Here is a 26,436-nt window from a genome sequence, read left to right as displayed (position 1 = left end):
GGACAGAAGAGGGTCATTGAAAGTATAAAGAGTATGACGTGTTTCAATTGACAGAGGATCACGTGGACGAAGAGAACGAGAGGGAACATACAGCGAGATGGACGAGAGTAAATCAGGAGCATCAGTAGCAGAAAGTAATAAGCCACCAATAAAACAAGCCTGAAACACTTGGCGGCGGAAGCTTAAGGAGTGAAGATTGAATAACTGCAATCGCGTTTCATAGGGAGGTAGTGAGGCAGCACCGAACAAACGACGAAAGGCAATCCTGGTAAAGAGGCGCTGAATGCTTTCAATTCTCGAACAGCCATCAATAGTGGGAGGATTCCAGATGATACTTGCATATTCAAGAATAGGCCTTACCAAAGCACAATAAAGGATTCTTAGGATGCTTTGATCTCTAAAAATAGAGGTAAAACGTAAGATAAACCCAAGGGTTCGATTTGCTTTTAGTAGCACCTCATCAAGCTGCAGTTTAAAGTTAAGACGACAGTCAAGTATAATACCAAGGTCACGGATGGACATAACACGAGAGAGGGAAGCGCTAGAGAGAGTATAGTTAAATAAAATAGGAGAAAGAGAGTGAGAGAAAGAAATAACAGAACATTTTTCGGGACACAGGCGAAGTAAATTGGATGAACACCAATGAGCAAATGCATTGAGGTAATGCTGAAGTCTCAGACAATCAGAAGAAGAAGACACAGGTAAAAAGATTTTGATATCATCCGCATAAAGGAGATGACCATCAGGAGGTAAAACATTACAAACATCATTGATGAACAAAGAAAACAGAAGTGGACTTAGCACACAACCCTGAGGGACACCTGACGTACAAAAAAACTCCTCAGATAAGTACGACCCGGTTTTAACCCTGCATGATCGATTACTTAAATATGAGGACAGCCAGCTAATAATGCCATCACCAAAACCAAGTTTAGACAATTTAGCTAATAATAAAGAGTGAGGCAAACTATCAAAAGCAGCATGAAAGTCGGTGTATATTGCATCCAGTTGGGTACCGGCCTCAAAAGATCTAAAAATATTGGAAATAAAAGACATGAGATTAGTTGAAGTAGACCTACCAGGCATAAACCCATGCTGTTTAGGGCTAATAGCTGAACTACAACTATGAAGTATGGTTGGAAGGATACATAGCTCAAAAGTTTTGGCTGTGGCACAAGTTTGGGTTATCCCACGATAATTAGAAACAATGCTACGGCATCCCTTTTTGTGTACCGGAAAAAGCCAACAGGATTTCCAAAGAGCAGGAAAAACCCCAAGAGAAAGTGAAAGGTTGAAAATTTTAGCAAGGTGTGGCGCAAGCACGTCCTTACAGTTTATTAAAACAGAGGCAGGAATGCCATCTGGACCAGGAGTAAAAGAACGTTTCAACCCAAATAACACCTGTACAACTGTTTCAGAGCTAACCGAAATATCGGAGAGATTAATTAAGTTCTCTGGCGTGTAGAGTAGCCCACCCTCAATAAGGTTAGGGTCACTAACCGGTGGCTCAAACATTTGGGAAAAATGTGCAGAGAATAGCTCACAGATCTCAACAGGCGTAGAGGCAGTTCGAGAATCAAGTACCATTTCATTAGGTAACGAATTGCACCCTCTTCGAATCCTAACAAATTGCCAGAAGGATGCTGGATCAGAACGGAAACGCGATTGCAGTCTACTCGAATAGGCCTCAAAACAAGCCCTGTTGTATAGTCGATGCGCAGAGGCAGCGTACTTAAATAAACGAAAGTTGAAAGCAGATCGGTTCAGACGATACCTCCTAAGATATTTCATTCTATCCTTTTTCAGGTTGCGAAGAGTACGATTGGACCAGGGAGGATTAGGAGGGGAACGAAAAATAGGTGTACATGAAAGGAGTGCAGAGGTTAACAAAGCATTAAACGATTGGACAGCCTCGTCGACCGATGTACATTGATAAAAAAAAGACCAGTCGGAACGAGATAGAATTGAATTAAGTTTACGATAGTCTGTGAGCCGAAAATTATAACGAACTCTCAATGAATTAGGAGCAGAAGGTAATACATTCATAACCCTACTAGCCCTAAATAAAGAAGACGGTAACGCAATTTCTAGAGCAGGATGATGGGCATCCTGGGGCAGGAGCAGTGACGAAGCAGGATACACAGAACAACAAGCAGCTGCAGCAGAGTTGGAGAGCACCAGGTCCAAATAATGATTTAAATGGTTATGCACCCCGTTCAGCTGATAGAGTTCATGCAGGTTTAACATATCCAAAAAGCAGGAACCGGATGTATTCGAAGAAATATGTGGCACATAATGTCTTATAGCTGAAGATGAATCTGGCCTTACTGCGGTAGAAAGCGACCACTCTAACGCAGGTTGATTGAAGTCACCCAGAAGGATAAGATGATCATTCGGTTTCATTTGCATGTATGCATCACTGATGAAAGCAGAAAGGGATTCCAAATAGTTGCGGTCGCTGCTCAAATACGGTGGCACATAAACAATCCCCACATAAAGACGAAACTTAGAAAAAGAAACACGTATACATAAAGCTTCAAGCATGGGTTGATTAATGTTAATGTTAAGTGCCACAGAAGGATATCGAACGGAACATGCAAGTAGCACACCACCCCCACGCGAACGTTCGTTGTTTAACCTGCTTCGATCACAGCGGTATATGTTGTAGGCATCACTATCAAGGACCATGTTGGATGGAATCGATTCATTTAACCAGGTTTCAGTAAGGGCAAGCATTTCAAACCCTGATTCATTCGCAGAAAGGCGCAATTCATTGTATTTGGTGCGAAGGCCTCGAACATTTTGGTAATATATCACAAATGGGTCTATTACTTGTGAGCTATCCGTTTGGCAAACGGGCTGATCTGTGGTAAGCGGTTCGTGTTGCTGAGATTCGATTGTGATTGAAGCCCCACCCCCGGTGATAACTGAGGCGGTGTGGGAGGAAACTCCAGTTGAATAGCCTCTAGGATCTCGGTCATCTGGGATGGTGATAGAATCACGCGCTGTGGGGGTGGCGATCGATGTTCCAAAAAATGATCCGGATGAGCGGTAGTTTTTGGCACAGCTGAACTATTTGTACGATGCGAAATAAGCTCAGAAGGGTCAAATCGAGCCCTTTCATGTACACGTTGCTTTGGTAGGCCACGAGCAACAAACTCCCGAACAGTAAGTGAAACTGGCCAAATAGTAGAGTGCAGCGCAAGCTCCTTAAGAGATTTAGGAACACTCACTTTGAACGATATGAAGGACATCGAGTCCAGGTTCACACCCTTTTTCGTGAGACGGTAAACATTAATATCGTCCGTTGGTAGCACAGCTTTAAGCCACACACGCATATCATCAGCCGAGACATGCGATTTGATGTTCGTGAAGTATAACCATACTTTCTCGGCTATGCCCGTGTTGGTGGTGTTTTGGTTCAAAACAGGATCAGAAGATGCTTGTGTATTTGTTCGATAGTTTCCAGCACTAACATCACTAGTCGGCTTAGTACGATGATTGTAGTGGTTACAGTTGTCAGAATCATCCACAGTGTTGGTATCGTTCGCAGCTTGGATATCATCAGTGAGCTCCGTTGAGTTAGTAAATGTACGGCGAGCGGAAGCTGTTTTAGTCGTTCTGGATGTATTTGTGGCATTGAGCGACGATACATTAGTGGATGTGTGCGATCGCGATGCGTTGCTAACAGACGGCTTAGCTAATATGGGTGTTAGCGCTCGCTTATCAACGAGAGCGAGGATCTCAGGAAGCAAATCGCTCTTGATAGCCGATCTAAGAGAAGAGAGAGATGAGTCAATTGTGGTGAGAATATCTGCTTTCACCAATTCGAGTAGGGCTGCTATCTCACTTGTGAGAAGTGAATTTGTGCCAATGCGAAACTCGTGACATGTTTTGCACAACCACAACAATTGATTATTACGCCCAAGCTCACGAGTAGAATCACGGGACAACCCCGTGCAATGGGTGTGATGCTTGGAACCACAAACACCGGCACAGGACACCGAATTAGCACTATCGGTGGGTGCATTGCAGGTTGAGCACTGCATAACGATGACTCAGCACAATCTCATCAAAACAGCAAAACATCATCAACACATTCCGCAATACCAACCTCAGAAATAATGTATTGAATTTAATGAACTTACTGTGTTTCGTGTCTTTGTCTTGTTTCTAGACGTAATGTCTTTATAGTTTGTTTATTAATTAACTAACTAATTGTTTATTATTAATGATTGATTTGTACGTACAACGGAACCGGTATGGTAGAGTTTTTGTTACGGACAAGCAGCACACGCGTTTCGGATGGGAACTGATCTCGTCCGGCTTTGTAGAGGCCGGGGCCACTATCGACTAAGCCATTGGGCCATTCTATTGGTGAGCTGTAGTTCTCGTACATAAGGACGGTGGGATGTCAGTTTGATCAGTTTGAGGAAAGCTTTGTTGACAACATAATGTCTTATTTTGAACATTTTAAATTTAACAAAGATAAATGGTTCCACACAACATAACTCACACAATGGTTCTAAACATTTCGTTTCAAATGCGAAGATGGTTAGACAAAACTGCTGAGAGAGCTATTTACACTGTGCGCGCTACCCTTTAGTTTAACAACCTTCAAAAACGAAGAAGTATATTCCGACACTTCTGTGAGTCACACGTTTTCACCGAGCGGCCAAAGTCGAGTGCTCGGAATGATTGCTTCCACCATTACTACTATTGCAAACTTAGCTCGCTTAACGCAAGCCGACCACTAATTGTGCCGTAAATCATCGAAACCAATCCAAAAACCCCCGGCTTGCGCCGCGGCTGTCGACGAAACACCCCTTCACGATCGGGTCCATGAACGGGAAACGACCCGGACCCGGGGTCCTCTTGGTGGCACAAGCAAATTAACACACTCCGCGCCATACGCATAAAACCGAGTGCCGGCAAGGAGCCGACACGATGTGAGTTTGGCACACGCACAGCAACAGAAGAAAAAAAACCGGCAAAAAGTTCACATACACACACACACACATGCGCATGAGAATGAGATGAGATAAATTTAGAAGCACGGTTCGCGAAAAACCGCACAGCAGCATACCGGTACGCGTTCGCATTTCAATTCATTAAATTAAATTCATTCAGTGGAAATTCTTGTCCTCTCACCCACCTCCTGGGACCTCCCACCAGCCATCCCCCCCCCCCTCCCCTTTTTGGAGCGTTGTAACGGTACGGCCCGGTGCGTGCGATCACCCTTCGTGGCGGTAGAGAATTCGAAACATGAAATTAATTTCAAGATTCTCTATTTATGCACGTATTTATAGCAGCCGCGCACCGGCGGCAGCGGAGAGTGCCCCCAATGATTGAGGTGGCACTCCCTGCACTCCGCGCGTGGAATGAGCATTTTGGGGAAGCCAGCGACATGCGCTTCTGTCCATCAGCAAGACAGCCCTTTGGTTTGGTGCGTGTGTGTCGTTCACGACTGATTGTTGGTAAGGCAACTGATTCTCAAAACTGTGCCGTTTGCGCCCGTTGCACATTTTTTGCGCTCGCTTTTGCTTCTGCTGCTCGCGTTGGTTTGGTTAAAACATTCAGGGGCCAACTAGTTTTTTATATTGTTTGTAATGTATGCGCCAACGGTATGACCAACAATGCGTTTGAAATTGTTCGTCATTCGTCAAATGTTCGTAATAATGTCAGAAGTTATAATTCTGAAGATTGGAGAACGGAGATTCTTTAATTCTTTACTATCTTACACAAAGTACAATTTATTATCTGTTTTCAACATTCAAATGATAAAGATCATTTGCCTTCTAAAAACTAAAATGCTCCAAATATATATTTTGAAGAGTTAGTAATTCAATTATTAGACGGAAGCTTAAATCAATCTTGAAAACTCAGAAAGATCAAAACTTTGTAAATGCTACCTCCAATTAAAAAACAAAAGCCACACTAAAAAAACTATCATAATGTGTAACTCTAAATTGAATTACAAGAATAGAATTTAAAAGACGAATTAAAAAAACAACGAATAATGGTTTCCCCCTTCCCTTGAAACCATGTTTCCAAACATTGATTCTTCGCCTGTTTAACGTGCTACACACACGGCAAACTGAAGCCCTTTACAGCATTAAAATAAGTGACAAAAAACTCTAAAGAATGAATCGCTACACCGATGAAACAAGCTCGGAATCAGTCCAGCGTCGGGAGAAGCAGTGAAATCATCACCGAAAAAGGAAAAAAAACACACACACAACCCAACTGACATGTGAAGTACAAGAGCCCGTGTAACGCGTGACGCAAGATCTTTGACATTTGCTTGCCACGTCCGAACAGATCTGGTGTGTTGCAGGAAACGGTGGCACGGCGCACGGAAAACTGTTCTGGTGCGAACGAAACCATTCCCGAAAGAGTTGAAGGATGAACAACAACAACAACAACAGCAACAAGAACCAAACATGGAAATATAGGCACACAAAAACACAAGAGATGCTCCACTGCCGACCCCGCTTGGGCAAGAATGTTACACAGCAACGCTCCATGGCGCGTCCCAGAATGGCGTTGTTAATGTAAGGTTTGCCAGTTTTATCTTTGGATTTTGTTGTTTTTTTTTGTTGTTGTTGTGCCCTCTCACTCCCTGCGAGTGGTGCCAGAGAACGCCATCGCGACGAAAAGACGCAACCGACGGAAGGATTCATTCATTTCCGCTGTGCGAGCGAACGACGAGATGAACGAAAACTCGGCGGGCGATGCGATAATAGCGCTGCGCGGGGTTTATGCGATCGGGCAATGGCGCGCGAATCTAATGAAGAGATTCCGCACCGCACCGCGACTTACCAGGCACTAATTAGGCGCACTGTTTGTAATTAGAGGAAGAATGCCACGCCCCACCCGTCTGCCCAGGTTGGCCTGTGTGATTGTGTGTGTGTGTGTGTGCCTTGCACGATGATGATTATTAAATTGGACTGCTCGGCGGTAGCGGAATGCTGCAGTTGTGTCGTTCAATATTCCGCGAGCCGAGACGCGCATCTAGGGCAATGCTGTACTCAACAACTCCACAAAGCGTTACAATATGCTGCTATATTTAACGCATCCTCAGTCAGTCCTCTGGGACTTTCCCTTCTTCAGCACCGAACCCCAGCCTCATGATAAAGCAACTCCTTCGACGTTCTTATCAAGATAACAATCATCCATGACCTAGATTGGGAAGCCTGCAGAGAAGGTCCTGCGTTTCGCCCGACCGCCCGATTTTTCTCAGGCCAAGACAAAACTCAACTTCTTCAGCGCGGAGCGGAGTGCTTACCGAATGGGGTGGATTTTCCAGAATCTTTAAGCCGAGGGTCGCAAGCGTACCCTTTCAGGAACGTGCCCAGGAAGCGCACATCCAACCACCATGATGGCCCACCACCATTGAATAAAGAAAACAATATCCCATCATCTCGCCATAGAGAAATCTCATCAACCGGGTGCGGCTTATCCGACCGAGCGATCAGCTCAGTAGACCCGAGCAGTTCCGAAAAAAGGGGTTTTGATACACTGATAGTAGACGACGCAGTAGCTGCTGCATCAAGTCGTTCAAGTCAAGTCACATAACGTACGGTAGGTCGATTATACTAAGGATTTTTTTTGCTTGTGTCTCTTTCCTGCACGATAAAACGCTTAATCACAAGGCACACACACATACTCTCACACACACAGGGACGCAACAAAAGCGTACTTTTTAAGGGTCTGCTCAATACGATAAGACGGTTAAGAACGGAACGCGGGCGAATGGCGAAATGAACAGGTTGGAGTGATAGCGAGGTTCTTGCCTTCTGCAGGTCTCCTGAAACGACATAACACACACACACACAAACACACGCTGTGAGACTGGATTTCGCCGTGTGCCACTAACACAAGGCCAACGATGTGCGAAGGTGTCACACACTGGCTAGAGGCTAGGCGCCCCATTGTGTGCCCCAGCAAGTGTAAACTCGTTCGAAAATCTAGGCTACAATGATAACAATCTCATTACGCCTTTCAGGAGGTACACTGGGAGTGTGTGTGTGATAGTGCTTGTCGAACGAGGTCGTAATCCAAGGTGTGTTTATCCTTCTCAGTTCTGGCTCACTCTCCGCAGCTAGTGGGCACTAGGGCATTGGCACTTTTTTGTTGTTGTCTGTCCGAAAAATAAGCTTCAGGAAGGTTCATTACTGCAACGTGTTCTGGAGGTGGCAGTTGTTTAAATCTTTTAAATGCAAACGCACAGCTTTTTGGCCTCCTTTGGATTGGTTTGTAGCAGAACCGTTTACTCAACCTGACGACGCATTTGTTACCATTTTTACCAAATACGAAAAGAAAGAAAAAGCCACATGATGTCGTCTGGCGACAATGACAATCTGTCCAGACTGCCCGTTGATTCGGTTTTTGAGAAGCACCTGTTGATGTAGCGATAAGAAATGTGCGCAAAACATAAATGTACAGCACACGAGAATCCCAGCCAGAGTGACAGGACCACCGAAACGAACAGCAAAAAGGATCACAGGTCAAGCTGACCATGAGGTAACAGGATGCACATGTTCGTGTCCTGTCGAGAAGCAGGCGCCCACCACCCGCACCGAGGGATTTCGTGTGAGGCGACAGCCTGGGTCTCTGTTCTAATGGTCAACTCGACTCAAGATCTTAGATTTTTGGACCTTGCGGGTTTGAAATGAAAATCGCGTCAGGCGACGTTACCAGCAAAGAGGAAGAACAACAATCAAAACAGTCAAGTCATGATTGCCCGAGTAAGTACCGATGATTTAGCTGCAAATCGGAAATCGACGCTGAATGCTTCTCCATACCACTGTTGCTTAATTTCCCCGGCACAAGCAGGTATACCGTCTCGTGCTCATGTGCTCGCCAAATGAGCCCGCTTGTTGCTGACAGCATACTCGCGCAAAGGAGGAGAGGGACACACAAAACAAAGGACAAAAAAGCCCGAATAAGTGTGCAACATAGCTTGAAGTGCGGAAGAATGTTTTTTGTTGTTGTGTTTTTCTGTTCTTTTCTCACAGTGCAGAAGTTCGCTTCAGGTTTCAAATTTCGGATCCACTTCACCTTCGACCCTCGCAAGGCGCAAAACGAGGGAAGAAGAGTGCTTACATTCAATTTTCTTCACCGGTGCACAAGGCACAAGTGTCGGGTTCGGGTTAGCATTGGCCCGTTGTGTTGATATTTTATCACATTTAGAAATCTTTTCCAAATGCTAAGAAGCAGTCATCAGTACGAGAATTCTGATGTTTGGACTGCCGACACTTAACCCTGCTGGGGCGATGCAATTGCTTCCACTTCACGCAAGGACTAGCTCTTCGTTTGGAGGCTTACAATTTCTGGTTCTTCGTGCTAGAACTGCGCATCTCTAACTGCTGAGTTCAAATACACAACTTTTCACGACGCAATGTTTCCCTCGTCGACACACACACACACACACACACAACTTTTGACAACATCTTTCCAGAACTTTCTACCATCACGAAAGCGGCACGAATTCTTGAAACAAAGCGACCCCATCCATTCATTACACAGCTTACTATCCAGCATTGAGTTCGCTTTGATGTGGCAGGCATAAAATTCATATTTTAGCATTCCAACATTCCGCCAGCGTTAGTACGCCCGTAAGACCAAAGGTAAGGTGGAACAAGCGGTGCGGCACTCTGCCAGAGATGCCACCAGCAACCGCCATAAAAAGAGCACTCCCTCCCACTCTCCACCACAGCTGAGAGCTTCGTGGAGGATTTGGGAAGTGAGCAAACTTCTTAATTAACGTTATCGCCAGTGACTGCTTCTCGACAGCATTCTCGCTGTTCGCCCGATTGCTTGCCGATTGTGCTCGACGCAGCCATTTAAAAGAAAAGGCATTAAGAGTGAAGTGGCTAGAGATGATTTTTGAAGGCCACGCAGTGGCCCCTCGGGACCTGACCGGGTCGCACAGCTTTGCGGAAAAGTCTAGAACTATGCGTAACGCGAAGGGCCGGGGAAAACCGAATGCTTGCAATAGGAAAATGTAATGTACAGGGAGCAAGCGTTACAAGGGAGGACGCTACACTGTCCGGGGAAGGAGGGGTTGTTTCACTTATCTTATCACACCGAACGGGCTTCCGGCCGTTTGAATGCGAAGGAAGTTTGTGGATGTATGCTGCCGCTGTTAATAAAATACATTCCAGTCGCTCTTTTACATCCGCCTGTGCCAGTTGGCATGGGGGATGCCGTAAGGAAATGAAGAAGTAAAGAAGACACTTTTGAGTTTTTGTTTATTTCAATGTTTCGTCGTCTAAATTACATATTAATTAGCACGATAGGACCTAACGCAGGGATTTCCTGGAGACGCTGGTGACGCTATTGGCAGGTCTGCTCGTTCAGCGTGATTGCTCCAGATCCTCTTGCTGACAATCCTCCTCAACACAATCCGCAGCAATTTAGCACCAGCCCTGGGTTGAATATCCATTCCTTGATAGGTAGGCTGACTGCTTTAAGGAGGTCGTTGTGAATCCCTGCTTGCTCGCCAGGCGTAATCGGACAAGGCTCTTCAGCTCACGTTCTCACGCAGCGAATCGGCCGAACATCACCATCCATTCCACTGCGTGGTCGTTTTCGTCTCTACCTTACGCCATCCTCCGGAACCGTGGCCGATGGTGTAAGGATATCCGGCCACGACGCGCGCACACACAGCGCCCGGATCATAATCTTCCACCACATTGCACCGAACGAGCAACGGAAATTGGAACACCGGCCGGAAATGGATGTGCCCTAAATGACCAGCGGAGTGTTATGGACACACTGGCTGCCGTTACGGGCCATAACGGCAAGGCAATAAAGCACAGCGCACACAGGAGAGTGTCCGAGGCCGGCTGAACTGCGAACGAAAACTGTCCGCTAACACGCAAATACTGTCACACGCGCCTCTATCTGTCTGGGTGTGTGTGTGTGTGTGTGTACTCGCCACCACTGGGCAAAAGTGCAAACTTTCAGTGATTTTTCTTTTCCTTTTTCTGGACCTGATAACAAGCAACTCTCCCGTTCTGCTTTTTTTCACTTATTTTTGCTATCGGTGTGGTTCGGTGCCCGTTTGATATCGTTTGAAGCTACCAAGTCACACGCCCTGCCGGGCTCGGTCGGAGTTTCTTTCTTGCACTGCCAGCGATTAGGCACAGCGAGCAGGAAACCGTGCTCCGGAAATTAGGCAAATGGTGTGAATGTTCACACAACTCTTCCACCATTTCGTCTACAGGCAACTGACGCATTGCAAGCCGGGCGCTTCCCCGAGCAGCTATCGATACACGTTCCACATTTCTTTGCACGTACTAACACACGAGGAATGGGAACAACACCAAGCGATACGAATCCTTCGAATGTGTTTGTAGCGCGACACGATGCCTGAGCGTTTGTGTAAATGGTAGTGCGGAATAGGTGAAGGTGAATAAACGGCGATACACTAATACAAAGCAGAGAATGATCCGTAACGCTAAGCTTGGGTAATGTTTCGATATTAAACGTTGAGATACGAATGTTGGGTATAAGAACAGCTCCTACACACCAATTCCAGCCATACTCGCTGTCAAATATTATTCATCATTGAACGTGTGCCCGTGTCCGAGTGCAGAGATGAAGGTTAATAAGACGAAGATTGAAAATTCTAATACAAACCTACAGACCAATCATTAAACTTTATAATTCTATAGATCATTCGTATGGGTGACACCGCGGCGAGTGAAATAAAATAAAGTATTCAAAAAAAATAAAAACTTTCACATGCTAGCACTTACGCTTAATTTAGTTTTATTCTCCACCAAACGACAGCAGTGAGGTGCTTACTGTGTCATTCACCACTCAACTGTACTCGCTTCGACACCGTTTCATCCATCACCCATATACGATGTAAAGTTGATTGCCTTTAAGCGAGTCGTTTTTTTTTTACTATTGACACCTCCCTTCCTTCCTCCTGTTCCAGCTGACAGGTGATTTATTTGTTCCACATTTATTGCCCATCATCAAAATCCGATTTCGATTGGTATCAAACCTGGTGCGCCGAGGACGGAGAGAGAGAGAGAGAGAGAGAGATTGTGTGACACTTCCAAATGAGACCGGAAACGTTACACGGCTATAGGCGGCTGGAGCAGCTTTTATTAAAACCGCCTATTACGTTTTTATGTTCGTGCAGCATGTACGAACACAAAATAAAACCAAACCCGAAACGATTTTCGATTTGTACCCACGGGAGAGGGTAAACCCGGTATTGGGGGTACTGGGAAAATTGTGCAAATCCTTAATCTCATTTCAATGACAGATAGAGAGAGAGAGAGAGAGAGAGAGAGGAGTCCGTTTTTTATCTATTTGTTTACCTATTGCTGTTTGCTACTTTCCCATGCACATTTAGGAGTTTTTTATGTGTTTTTTGTTTGTTTGCTTTGCAATACTGACCACTCAGTTCGATGTGTGTCTGTTGCACTGTTCAGATGCTTTTCCAATTGTATTAAATTTATTTTATATTTGACACGCATTTTTTTTTGCTTTTGTTTTGTGAGTACGTGTTTTTTCTACATCAAATGTGAAATGGAAACAACTTTCCCTAGCACTCGATGCGGGTTAATTGTGCCTTTTTTTCTCGCGAGTTCCCCTTTCTCTCCCATACGCACTACCCCCTCACACACACACACACACTGAATGAAATGTTGTTCGCACTTTATATGTTTTATCATTTTTAATTAAATTCTCTCCAATTCTTTCCTCCTTCTCCCAACTCCATCCATCCATGTGTGTGTGTGTTATTTGTTACTGTTTTTTAGTTGTTTCAGTTTTGCTCACTGCCACGTCTCCCGTTTTTTCCCCGCCCAATTTGTTGAAGTGTTTTATTGCGCGCGGACCGATATTTTATAACTCTCACTCTCGCCCTCCGGTTGACTCCTCGTTTTGGGGGGTGAATGCTGCTGACCGGCGGGTTCTCATTTTGCACGCGCTTCATTTCCCCGCGCGCCCGTGTGTGTGTGTGTGTGTGACACTTCATTTGCACACTGCTTCTAGCATGCCGGTAGCCATTATTGGATCTGCCAATCGTTCCATTTTAATGCTTCCTGCTTTTATGTTTCGCGTTGTTCATACACATCTATCTCATTTGCCTCCGGTTTAGCTTATTTGCTCTTTAGTTTTTCAGTTGAGGATTCGTTTTGCATCAACGCCACCCATTGCATCAACGTGATAGTCTTTGCTAGTATAATGATGTGTGATATCAGCCTTAGACATCCACACTGGTAAGGTCCGTAATTAGATTTAATTTTATGTTCCAGCACTCCAACACAGAGGCGATCTTTCTAGTATTCACCAGCGCAGGAGAGAATGGTGTTCCTTTAATTATCTCTAATTCAGATATCATTGTGTGCGTTAGCAACATATCACCTGGATATTCCCAAACCTATTGCAGAATAGAAGTTGAATGAGTCTTTCCTAAAAATATGTCGTAATTTCAATTGTTCTGATTTGAAATACAACAAAGTACTTACTTTTGGGAATATCAAACTTCCTATATTTGCTTTTGAAGTTTTAAACAGTTGGGAACTTTTATAGCAAATAAATTGCTAACACAAACGCTTACTCAGGGAACAGAAAAGCTTGACACCTTTCTACCAGGTTTGTTGGCGAAATGAAAGTGTCATGGTTTCAGGTTCTAGGCTATAGAATAAGTGGCAGTATTGTTCTAAGATGTGATACAGTTCCTTCCTTGCCTTGGATTACAATCAGATAACAGATTAACATTTTAGATTCATTTTGAAAATACGTTACCTAAAGCTCGTGCATGTAAGAACTTCATAGTCCTTTAGCCTTTCAGCTTATAATCTCTGTTCTGAGCTAGCTTGCATTGTATTATTCAATGGTTCCATCGTCTTTCATGGCCATTAATTTTCCTCAATACATGCTCAATATAAGCTTCCTGTTTAGCCCTGAATCTTTTGATCATAGACAAACAGCTCTCCCAATACATTTTATTACACTTAACTAATTTGCGGTTACATCAATGCTCCGTCACTGCTCTCTTGCTAAAGAATTGCAGAGCACTGAGGCTAAACCTCCTCAGTTTTTGTTTCGAAGAACTATCTGGAAAATAGAACTGAGGAGCATTAACGACAACTTCATGCAGCATCTTTGAACAACGACGACTTTTGGATAGAATAAAGCTATGCATCAATTTAAGAATATAATTTGAAGTAGGCTCACTGGGACCAGATGACTTAGAAATACATAACAGAACACATACAAGATATAGAAACTTAACCTTTTTGTTAGGTTTGCCATGCATTTGACATCCCAAATTCGAACGTCCATCAAATGTAGTCTGGTTATGAATACAGCCTTACTTTTAGGTCCTAACCGCACAACACACAGTTGATGTCTCTATTACACAAGAACTAGTGGAAGTTGCTAAACCAACACAACCCATTGCTGATTATTTACAGCAATAGCAATCAAACTAACTTCCCCGTCGGGTCCGGATTTGCGTTTGCCCAACCGACAAGTCCAACATGGAAAACTCGCACAAATATTGACGGCAAGTTTTTCACTGCACCCAAGCGCCAATTCAGCCAATCTGTCTATGTGCGTGTGTATGTGTGTGGGTGAGTGTTCGATTACTTCTCCACTCAACTTCAATCATACCAAGGATCACCACAAGACACCCACAACTCGCAACAGCCAGCAACAACCGCGAGGCGGTTTCGTTAATTAACGACCCCTTGCTGCTAGACGAGAACTTCCTAATGATGCGCTAAACGAAGGCAACCATTTGAGGGACATGTAGGGGCAGGGTGCAGCGCCCACCAATTTATGGATATAGATGGGCGAGTGGTACACCGTTCAGGGGCGATGTAGACGGAGCAGTCTTCTAATTAACCTTTTCTTGTGTCACCCGGCCCAGAGTTCTGCCGGTTATCCTTGCGCGAAAAATCCATCTCACAGAGTGCGCAAAGTTCCCGCGAACGCACACAAGGCTAGAAGCGCAAGAAGACCCAGCTTTATATTACATTACGCCCTACCCTCTGCCATTCTGCGAGGGAGTTTCCCATCGCTACTGGTCCAAGTTTTACAACCCAACAGCTCAACCGCTGGCAAAGTTTAGCGGCATGTGAGCGCCCCCAACGCGAAGTTTTGCTAGCATATCGATCGGTCGTGGAGCAAATGCAAGGATGTTTCCCTTTCCGAGACATCCCAACGCTCTGGCTCAACCATACTACTGGAGCCCACGTTTTAGGTCCCAAGCCACCCAACATTCTGGGGCTATCCGGTTGCTAAATTTAATAATCCACTTGTAAAACTAGCAACACTGCAGCGCTATGCTTTCGGCATACTGGCAAAGCATTTTTCAGACTTTTGTGTTGTTGATAGTAAAGTTTCGGCCAATTCAAGAAATCTAGCTACACTGCTACACTGCACGGTGGAGCTGCAAAGTCTTGGGCAAACTTTTCCTTCCCACCCACAAGATGCGGGATTAATGGATGCTACCGTATCCACCAATCATCCCATCATTGATGTCGTCTGATTCGTACACATTTGAAACCGGGATTGATCTGCCCGGATCTGCTACAGATTGCTCCAGACGTTGCTCTCAGAAGTTGCTGTGGATTGTAACTAACGCTGCACGTGAGTGTTTGTGAACTAAGTGAATCTGCCCCTGGCTCGGGCACCATGAATGATAAAATACGAGCACTCAGCGTACCCCGAGCAACCTCAGGTATGGGAGACATTCCAAGAGTTGAGATACATCAGAGAGTATAGCTTTCACGTACAAACAATTAGATTACTAAGAAATGTCGTACTGACTGGCTCCAACTTTCGAACCCCCTGGCACGCTGGCACTATCAGAGAGCAGAAAAGAAAACAGTTTGATGATTGGAGCTGCCGTTCCTGTAATTGCTAATTGCTGCCAACCGTATTCTTGGCGGCTGGGTTTATTACTTTCCCCCTTTGCCAATCATCGTCACACGGAACGTGCGTATCCGATCGTTCTTGCCATACGAAACTAAACACAGCCATATCCGATTGTTTCTCGAGTGCTGATACGGCGAAGTAACCGTATCCTCCACCATACAGTCGGTGAGCTTCAGAAGGGTGCTTCAAAAACCAATACCAGTATTTTTTCATTGCATCGCCGAGCCGGGAAATAAATCGAACGCTCGGTTCACTCATCCTTTGCCCCGGATCGGCCGAGAAAGGCATATCGTTTCAAACAGCTGCATCTTCCTGCAAGCGGAAGACGTTCTTCGTAGCGTTCTCGGCCCCAGCTAGCGTCGGGGATGAGCTGGAATTGTTTGTCTTGCTCCTTCTGCCCGCTACCAGGTGCCTTCTTCCGGGGTATTTTATTGCAAATTAGCATGCATCTGTGCAATTAGGGGGATATAATCTTAGGCAAGGCCAGAGGGGTGTAAAAGGGGGCGCATCCAGGAGCGTTCGGGAGATAGCAACGTATCGATACACGCCCTAGCTTCTCACCCTTTGCGCTAGTGAGACGGCAAAACCAATCAATCAACAGCAATATGTGGAAATCAAATGGGCAAATGGTTTGCTGCCACTGAGCTTGGGGTAAACTACAGTGTCGGGCGCATCTTTGGAGGTCGTGCCAAGTAAAAATTACTACTAAAACAATCCTAAACCAAATATTTGCCAGGAAACATTGTTTAGCAGTTAACAGCTTAATAAATCGATCAGCACATTGCATTTCAACATTTACAAGTACATTGCAACAACATTTCAACTCAGCAAAGAGGCTTAGTACATTCAATTAGTAACCCATAGTACGCTCCTAGCGGGACTACTATTCATCCAAGGTCCAATATCAATTGCCTTTCTTAATTTACTTACACTGTAATTTATACTCCCGGTCAAATAGAATTAACGCCTTACAACGCAGTAGCCTAGTGTATCGGTTAGTACACCAATCAGAGTAACCACTACTTTTCAACCAACTTCTGTTACTAATCTCTTAATAACTGTCTTTCTGGCAGCTAGTCGTACGGCCCCTTTGCTCCTTTTTAAATGCAGCACCAAGTCTCCCACTCACAGGTTCGCAGTTTTGCGTGCCCAGACTGCATACGTTGCGTGTGCGTGTGCGGGAATGAAACACACACACACACACTGAACAACCCTTGCTGAGTGTTCGACTTTGCACGAATTGAAATGTACCAAAGGGCGAGTGCAAATTATAATTGAAAAATTATGAAATTATCCTGTCCCTCGGCTGTCATTTCGCACGCACCCCGGAAGTCTGGGAGCGTTTGACACGAAGCACGGCACGCGGCACAGCAACGCCAAACAACACCTTTGCTCCTGTTCTTCGCCTTTGCCCAATTCCAAGGGCGGGCAAAGGGGGAGCACACACAGTGCGAGGTGCAAATCGATCGCAACCGGTCAGACTGTTTTATCGTTTTTTTTTTTTTTTTTCGCTTGTGCTTATGGGACAAGCCGACCTCCCCCCAAGGGCCGGATAGTGCGGGATTTAGAGTCCTTTAATTCGTGACATCGGGTCGAGGGCCGGTACTCGGGGACCGCCATCCGCCATGTTTTTAATTATCACCCGACGCAGCAAGCATCAGGCAAACACAAGGGCGTTTGTGCGGAAGCAGGTGTCCGGAGCGGTTGTGTTATCTGGTTTCGTGTCGTGTGGCAATGTCACGGTGACTCACGAGCGGTCTGCTCCGTAACAGTCGAACCTTCTTAGCGCTAAAAAGGGTGTTCTTCGCGCTAAAAGCGTTGAGGGGAATTCAAATTGAATTTGCACGAGCACAGGGAATGTGCACAAACATCAACACAAATGTATATTAAAAAGCAAGGGAAACAAAATAACACTAAAGTGCATTCCCGGCTGGTACTGTCTGTGGATATTCTTGCTACAGACAAAGACTTGCTATGCAACTGTATTAGGACGACTAAGCCTAGTAAATAAGACTAAGCCTAGTTCGTAATCCAGATAGGACTTAGTAAATTAAGTCATTAAAAGCAACAAAATGGACCAAATGTATTAAGAGCACTAACCAGGTCGTGGTGTTGCATCAGCACAAAAATTGGTTACATTCATTTGCGACACTCTGGACACTTTAGACTGCTTCATTTTTGCCAACATGAAGAAAATGCCAGTTTTTGGATTGTAAAAACGAAGTGCTTTCAAGGACGCACTTGGAGTATATCTCAGCTACTAATTTCGCATCGATTAAATGCAATGGGAATGATCTTGCCGTACTCGGAGCCTACTGGAGCATCTTATGAACTGCAGCCAACAGATTACGAATGCGCTTTTATTCACTGGCGAGCAACTTCTCGTACGGCACCTGTAACAATGTCCCAAGAAACTCTGAAATCGAAAGTCTGTTCTGGTCGATGAAGCATGATCCGGCTGACCAACACTTCTCGAATGACGATGGTGTGAAGATATTGATCCATACATGGCATGGAAATCTCTAGCACACCTGCCGGTTCCCCAACTTTATCGAGAGAAGATTCTTGAGAACGTAGCTTCTTTTCAAGATTTTAAGTAACGGCATCATTTTTCTGAGTATTTTGTCCTCCTGAAACCTATAACCCATTAATGTAACACCGGAACAGAATTCAAGATCTCTATAACCAGCATAAAAACAAAATTGAGCTAAACCCCAAATCTCACACGCTCCAGCACATCAATGCCGTCAGATGTTCGGCCAGCTTGAATGTTCAGCTTACCTTTTCCCTCCGATCGAAACTCACCACAACGCTCTTAAAGTTACAACGCTTACTCTGCCACGGAAGAGGCAACCCAAAACTTTTCCCCGCGCAGCTCACTGTCCCTTTCGTCCCCTGCTCTTTTTACCTATGCTACATTAACACCTACCATTTTGGAAGGGGGTGGAAGACTTCCAGACAACGCCAGGCAAGGCCAGGGCCCGCGGTCCTGGCAGGAATTCGGGAATTAAAATAGTTGCGCTTGACTGCTGCGGGGGGGGGGGGGGGGTGAGGCAGGCGGACAAGTTGGGTGCTGAAGAAGCCGCGCTGTGCGCTTGCTATGCGAACAATGCCGGCCGGGGAATGTCGGAGCGAAGCGCACAGGTGTCCCCCCCCCCGGAAGCTGGTTTTTGGGCACATCAAACAGATGCCGGAAAGCGAAACCTCCAACCAAGGCATTCGCTCCGGTAGCGCAGCAAAACAACAAAGCGTCGTCTTTCGCTGCGCAGTAAAAAGGACAACAAAGTGGGGTCGCAGAAGTGACAGACAGTGTAAAGGACAGTGAACACACGGGTATGCGGCATGAAAAACAGTATGTCAGCTGCCCTGGGAAGTTGCGCTCCTAGAACAGTTGTGCTAGCGCCACCAAAAACACATTCGCGACTAATTCTAACCTTCCTACAGAAGCGTCCGAGCGTTTGCATTGCTTAAAATAAAACCGTGTTTACTCTTCGGCCTCCCATGAAATAGCTTCACTCCCTCCTCCCTCCCCCTCCTTCCCAACAAACCCAAAGCTCGAGTTTTCAGTTTATTCGTCCGAGTTCCGAGAGTTTATTTCAGCTGGCGTATTGCCACGCCAGCGCACGACGAGCGTTACGATTATTATACACTCCACTCCCCTCCCTGCTCCGGACCACTCCGGATGGTTCAGTTGCACTGCTAAACACTCCACTCCACCGGACAAAACCGCTGACGACGGGTGTGCCAGTGCCTTTATCGTGCCGAGCGTTTCGGCTTTCAGGAGTTTCGGGGGGGGGGGGGGGGGGGGGGGGTGCGACGACCAGCTTGACCGATGAAAGATGAAAGATAAAGAGAGGGTCGAGGAAGGCAGTAGTAGCAAAGGGGAAAGGGGGAAGGGAGGAGATCTCGCTTCCGGCAGTTTGGGCAGTCGGCCTCCGATGCCGGACCCGGGAAAAACGGTTCCGGAACTCCATTAGTTTTGGGGCCGAATTCAGTGGTCGAGAGGATCCAACGGTATCAGACAAACACGTGAAAGCAAGGGTGTTGGAGTAGCAGGGGGCGTGCAGAGCAGGGCAGGACGAGACCATAATGAATAGCCCAAGTGTTATCAACAACCCTCCCAAAACCGACAGCGAACGCCTCGGGTCGGAGGGCCGGGGTTCAACATTAACACCAATATTTATGTAGTCAATATTTCGTACAAAAATCCACACCAACCCACACACACACATACACAGAGCTGACCGAGGGTACACAGCGATCCGCTTGTCCGAAATGGCAGTTTTCGTAAAACCACAAGCTCTTCATCTCTCTCTCTCTCTGACCCCACCAAAGCCTCACCAATCACCCATGCCCCGGTCCGAGCCTGAGCATCGGATGGGAATCCCATCGACACACTGAAAAACTCAAAACCCTTCAGGCTTACCCGCGCACCGGCACCTTCAGCGGCCTGAATGACCTAGATATATCCAAGCAGCTTGTTTATGTTGCGGGATCTTCGGTTTCGGCACCGGGGTCAAACGTTTGCTATCCGAGCGTGTAGCTGGGGTCCAGGTTTTGCGAGCGAATAATTTCTAAAGTTTGCCCCAAATTAAACGCTCTGCGAAGCTGGCGCCAATGGAAGTGGCGCCTCCCAGGTTCCAGGATCTGTGCCTGAGAAAATAGTTCCCCCCCCCCCCCCCCCCCCTGCCACCTTAATGCAAAGGGAGGGCGTATGTCAGCGCCAATTAGTCACATCAGCCGTGCACCGATGTCACACAATCGCCTTTTCGCCGTTGTTGCATTGGGCAGATATGGGTCGTGTGTCCACCACCAGGCTTGGATGAGTACGTCGATGTTCTGTGGTCGCACATCCCACACCCGTCTCCAGTTGTAATTTGTAATTGCGCCTCGGCGACATTCGCGGCAGCATTGTCGGTGGGTTTATTTTGCGCTTGTTGTGTGTTGTTTTTCTCCCACACAACAATCTTGTGAGATGGGAACCCGATTGGTAACCAACTTTCCACGCAGTATGAGCGAAGCTTGAGTGGGCCGCGTCGACACCACATCGACGTCAATCGTCCTCCAATTGGAGGCTGTCACGCTGTCAGTGGTTGTTTTTTCTTAACCTGGGTGTGCTCGCGAATACTCAGTACCTTTAGAGCTCTCAGCTAATTGCCAGGCTGTAGGGTACTGCATACAATTCAAGAGGGTCCACAGCCAATCCAAAGGGTCCCTACTGGAAGGCTTAATTCCGAAGGATTCTCGTGTCTGTTGCCGGGGTACGGGGCACTTCTCTTATGGGGATGTTTGAATAGAGGAACAATTGGTACTAATTAGACTTGACTTGACCATTAAAAGTGAATTCAAATTACTTATATTTTAGAAAATGTTTGACTGAAAGGAGCACTCGGCGCTCGAGACCGTAACAGACGATTTTTGTCCTAATTGGAAGTAGTAGAGCGACACTGAGAGTACTCATTATGTCGTACAGTCTGCTTCCCAGGGTACACAGTTAATCCGTTCCAAAGACACCAGTTAACTCTAATATCTTCGTATGGCGAATATCACGTTTTTACCAAAGTACATTACATACATTACAAAGATAGTTTGGATTAATTTTAGAAGTTTTGGACAATAACTCACGTATCTCCGTCGAGCATCACGTAGCTTGGGCAACAAACCGAAATTAGTTCCATCAGATGGAGGTCTCTATTGGTGTGGAGAGATATCCTCTCTAGGCCCTTCAGCCCCATGTTTTTTCCCCTCTATTTGATGCAGATCTTAAACTGTCTTTTGGCGAAACGCGTTGGACATTTCATGCGTTGGGCATTTCAGCAAATACGAGACTGCAGAAGAATTACTACAAACGAGATCAAGAATAGACTGAACTCGAAAAACAAAATTGGATGACTTTCAGTACCGAATAGCCAGAGAAATTACAGAGATACAGCCTCTAACCGAGCCAGAGTCAGTCTCAGACCCCCACACGCACACAGACGCATCTAATAAGCGGGCGTCATTAATTACAGGCAGGATTTTATCGAGCTTTTCACACAGTTTCACGCTTAACCCAGGCCCCCGCCACAGTATTGGTGATGCACGGGGCGCACTGCATTTGGATCACATTCGTGTGCCGTTAAGCAACACTCGATACACGCACACGGACACGCGTGCATGCGGGGGAGCGTATCGCAATTAGCCGACTTTTCGATCAATATTTCGTAACGGCCCGGGCTTCCTGTGAAATCCTATTAAACGCCCTAATAAACCCTTTCTCGGCACGTCGTGGGGGGGGGGGGGGGGGGAAGGGAAGTGTTGTGATAAATCTACACAAATTAATAAACGTATCGTGCCCGCGCTTCGCTTGTGCGCGCTAATTTTCGGCGGCCACGCTCCACGACCGTCCTTCTGCCTTTCTGCTTGCTCTCGCCGCTCTAGGCAACGAAACGAAACGAAAATTAGACCCCATTGCGGAATCCCACGTCGAACGGCCACCTGGGACAGCCTCCCGTGTACACTCGAAGCGGTCGGTGTGCGAGAGCTCACACCGGCACACTAAGTGTAGGTATCAATCGGTTGCCGAAGCTTTCAATTTAATTACGATACAACGCGCAAGCGGCCGAAAAACTGACCGTTTCGTTTCTTTCTTTTTCATATTCTTCTTGGTACAAGTGCATCACCGATGTAGCTCACCTTCCTTCGCCCCCCCCCCCCCCCCCATCACGGGTGATGAACCAAGCGAATGATTAGATTAGAGGGCACCGGGTGCCGGCTACTTCGCACCGCGCGTGATACAAGACCGGAGCGAGCGGACACAGACACACACACACACACACACTTTAGCCCGAGATGCTGGTGAATGATGTGCATGAAGATGTGGATGATGATGATGATGATGATGATATTGTTGGGACGGTAGCTGGGCCCTCCCGTCGGTTCCGTTCGCGATATTCAATTATTACAGCCGATCACGCAATCGGCAGCAGCGGGCGTGAAATCCTGGGACATGCCAACTGCTCGAACTGTAACAGGAGGGAGACGGGGGGGAGGGGTGGTAGGCGAATGGATCACTTCGGGATGGCTAATACATTGTGCCACACCGCCAGCTCCATTCGCCCAACCTGCTTCGTGTTTAAAGAGAAGACCTCCATCTTGCTGCCACAGGCACAGTTTGTGTGTGTGTGTGCCTATTATGCATATCGCCCCTCTAGACTTTACGAATCCGGCTAATTGACCGGCTGCCCTGTTCGAATGTTGAGCCGAAACACCTGCCAACGGCGGGGAGAAAAGCCATTCGTTACCCGATCGAATCGGACGGCGAGCGGCGGTCGGCCTTTAACCATAATGGTGCCGTGATTGCGTTTGGCGCGTTTGTATAATCCAATTCCGGGACACGACCAGTTTGCGCACTCGGCTAATGTGCGGTTCCCCCGAAAAGTAAACAGTGTCCAATCGGCTATAAATCAACATCGAAGTTGTGGAATCGGGACAGATATCGGTTGGTCTGCTGGTGGGTGGTTCTACGTTTCATTTTGGTTACGGCCGTTAAGGGTATAGCGAGCAGACGTCACAATGTAGCGATTTAGCTGCGAACTACGAATCTAAACCTCCATTGCTGAGGCTCTTAGGAATCAGTTATGATAAACAACAGTGGTGCTAGTTTTGCAACGCAGAAATTCGCTTAGTATATAGGATCTAGTTCTGCAGATCTTAGGATTAATACTTAAGACCTGGAAAAACAGCTTAGAAGTAAATATAGTAGGCTTTTGTGTTGCATATTGAGCCTTGGGCCTTGAGATTTGAGTCATGAGTCGTGAGTCTTGAGTCTTGAGTCTTGAGATTTGAGTCATGAGTCGTGAGTCTTGAGTCTTGAGTCTTGAGTCTTGAGTCTTGAGTTTTGAGTTTTGAGTCTTGAGTCTTGAGTCTTGAGTCTTGAGTCTTGAGTCTTGAGTCTTGAGTCTTGAGTCTTGAGTCTTGAGTCTTGAGTCTTGAGTCTTGAGTCTTGAGTCTTGAGTCTTGAGTCTTGAGTCTTGAGTCTTGAGTCTTGAGTCTTGAGTCTTGAGTCTTGAGTCTTGAGTCTTGAGTCTTGAGTCTTGAGTCTTGAGTCTTGAGTCTTGAGTCTTGAGTCTTGAGTCTTGAGTCTTGAGTCTTGAGTCTTGAGTCTTGAGTCTTGAGTCTTGAGTCTTGAGTCTTGAGTCTTGAGTCTTGAGTCTTGAGTCTTGAGTCTTGAGTCTTGAGTCTTGAGTCTTGAGTCTTGAGTCTTAAGTCGTGAGTCTTGAGTCTTGAGTCTTGAGTCTTGAATCTTAACTCTTGACTCTTGACTCTTGACTCTTGACTCTTGACTCTTGACTCTTGACTCTTGAGTCTCGAGTTTTTAGTACTATAAGATTTAAACCTACTGTATACTGAAGTCAATTCACATCACACATTAGAAATTAGATTCATACTGTAAACCATCTAATATACTTCTAAAATTAGTGTCACACATCGATGCTTCAAAGACGACTGTAGCTTTAAATCTCCTGGTTCCAAATACCAATTAGCTCAAAGTGGGACTCACTGTGACAAGCCATAAAGAACCCTCGCGAGAAAGCCCTTGTAAAAACCTCATCAGCAATCAGCTGCTTGCGGTGAAAAGCAAAAATAAAAGGTGCTGATGCGTCCACTGCTACTCCATTACGGTGATGATTCCATTCTCTTTGGTCGTTCAGCGTCCTCCGCCGGGCCAACGCCGAGCCGCTAATAGAAATGTAACCATTTCCGATTACCGCCCGTCGCGCCTGATAAATCAGTCATCGGGCAATGATAAATGGCCTGCCCACTTTGTAGCACCGGTCGCAGCACCAATATTAAGGCGTCCCCGGATATCTGCAGCCGGCCTCAAGCCTTATCTCACCAAAACCAGGGGGGTTATGAGCGATCGCAGGCACTCTGCGGTGGACGATCAGGCAAATGAAATGACACAAAATTAACGGCAGGTCTGCGTGCCTCCGAACCAGCCTCACAGCCGCAGCCAGAGTGAGCCGTGTCGAGCGACCCGCCCTGTCGCGGTACACAAAGTCACACTCAATTAGCATATCTGTGGCGAACTATCGGGAACCCGCTTCAGCGAGAGGGGCCTAATCGGAACGATCGGTGCGCGTCCGATTGTGAGTCCCACACGCGCACAGGCCACCTGACCCTGGCCCAAAGCGTTGCCCAGAGGGTCGCAGGAAGCAATCTATTTCGAATTCAACAGCGTCTCGCCCCAAACATAGAACGATCGATAAATCAAACCATTGCTTCGCAAACGAGATATTAAGCAATTTTGAAAGAGCGTAAAAGGTAAAGGGTATTAGCCAACGCCAGTGGCCAGCGAGTGGTGAACCGATGCGCTACCCCGAATGCATAAATCAATGCGGACGCATCAAATCTCACAGCCGCCCCCCGGGACCAATCCGGTTACCGGCAATCCGGGCTTTGTTTAACAGTTTGGCTAACTTTTAGCTTTTACTGCACGCCTCGTAATGTCAATGTTTTGACAGGCAGGGGCACCGATTTGGGGGAGTGAAGGGCGGTTTTCGGCGAGCTTAAGCCGGTGGCTAATGATGCAGATTTGGTCGCGAAATAAAATCGTAACGAAGCACCTCCAACCAAGCGGACCCGTATGCTTATGCAAATCTTCGCATTATGTCGCGGGGCAGCCGCGAGCCAAAGACCGCGAGAGCCGTAACATCAAAACATCACTTTGCCGCCCGTTTACGACCGTCAAAGCTGCTTAAGCGCTGAGCCGCTGCGTCCCGGCAGCGATGGCCGCGGTCAAGATGCGGGCCCGGGAACGGAAAGAAAACACACTCAACCGGTCGGCAGCCGGTAGCGGGCAACGCTGGAGAAGAGTGGCCGAGTTTCCCGCCATTAGTACAACAACCGACACAGTAATAATACTACAAATGCTACCGAAATTGCTGCCCGTGGCGGGGGCATCGAGTGGCCTGGTGCGGAATCTCAGTAATCCGATTACCATTCATAATTCATTAATTGAAGGCGTAGTTCGTGGACGGCTGCCTACGTCTAATTTATCACGATCAGCTTACTATCGACACGGGCACGCTGGTGGCAGAGTCGGAGACACTTCCGAGCGGGCTGCACCCTCTCACTCCCAGCATGGAGCCCTCTCGGTCTGTAAGTAAAGCTACAGTTTGCCCAAAGCAAAGTACAAACTTCTATGCGTCTTGGTAGGCTAGATTTTATCTTGCAAATCTTACGGCCAAGTTCGTTGGAGCCACCGATGGGGAGCATTTATAGTACGGTTTTACGGGGAGGGAATGTTTGTTTCAATACATCCTCTTCTTTTTGTTTTGGCTTAGCGACCTACGCGGTCATGCCGGCGTGTACAAGCTTATTGAGACTTTTTAAATGTCACGCTTTTAGCTTGCCTTAGAGAGGCCATGCCACGAGGGGACGGTCCATACGAGGCTTGAGCACACAACTTTATGCCACAGGATCGCCACGGGTTTCATTGCATTACATTATTGGTATTACGTAACTTAAGGACAG

The 26,436-nt window shown here is 46.5% G+C and overlaps 1 protein-coding gene across 1 annotated transcript; it reads right to left on the bottom strand.

The window, feature by feature from the left end:
- Window positions 1-2,828: 2,828 nt before the first annotated feature.
- LOC125906813 (uncharacterized) lies at window positions 2,829-3,944 on the bottom strand. Its single transcript, XM_049607325.1, has 2 exons — window positions 3,851-3,944; window positions 2,829-3,774 (listed from the first exon to the last, which is right to left on the bottom strand). Exons 1-2 carry the CDS (start codon window positions 3,889-3,891, stop codon window positions 2,829-2,831), a joined length of 987 nt encoding a protein of 328 aa, XP_049463282.1. The 5' UTR covers window positions 3,892-3,944.
- Between the last annotated feature and the right edge of the window lie 22,492 nt (window positions 3,945-26,436).

The sequence above is a fragment of the Anopheles coluzzii genome, chromosome X (assembly GCF_943734685.1).
Source record: "Anopheles coluzzii chromosome X, AcolN3, whole genome shotgun sequence".
NCBI lineage: Eukaryota > Metazoa > Arthropoda > Insecta > Diptera > Culicidae > Anopheles > Anopheles coluzzii.
Note: the sequence above shows the minus strand (reverse complement) of the source record. Positions and strands in the feature narration are given on the sequence as shown.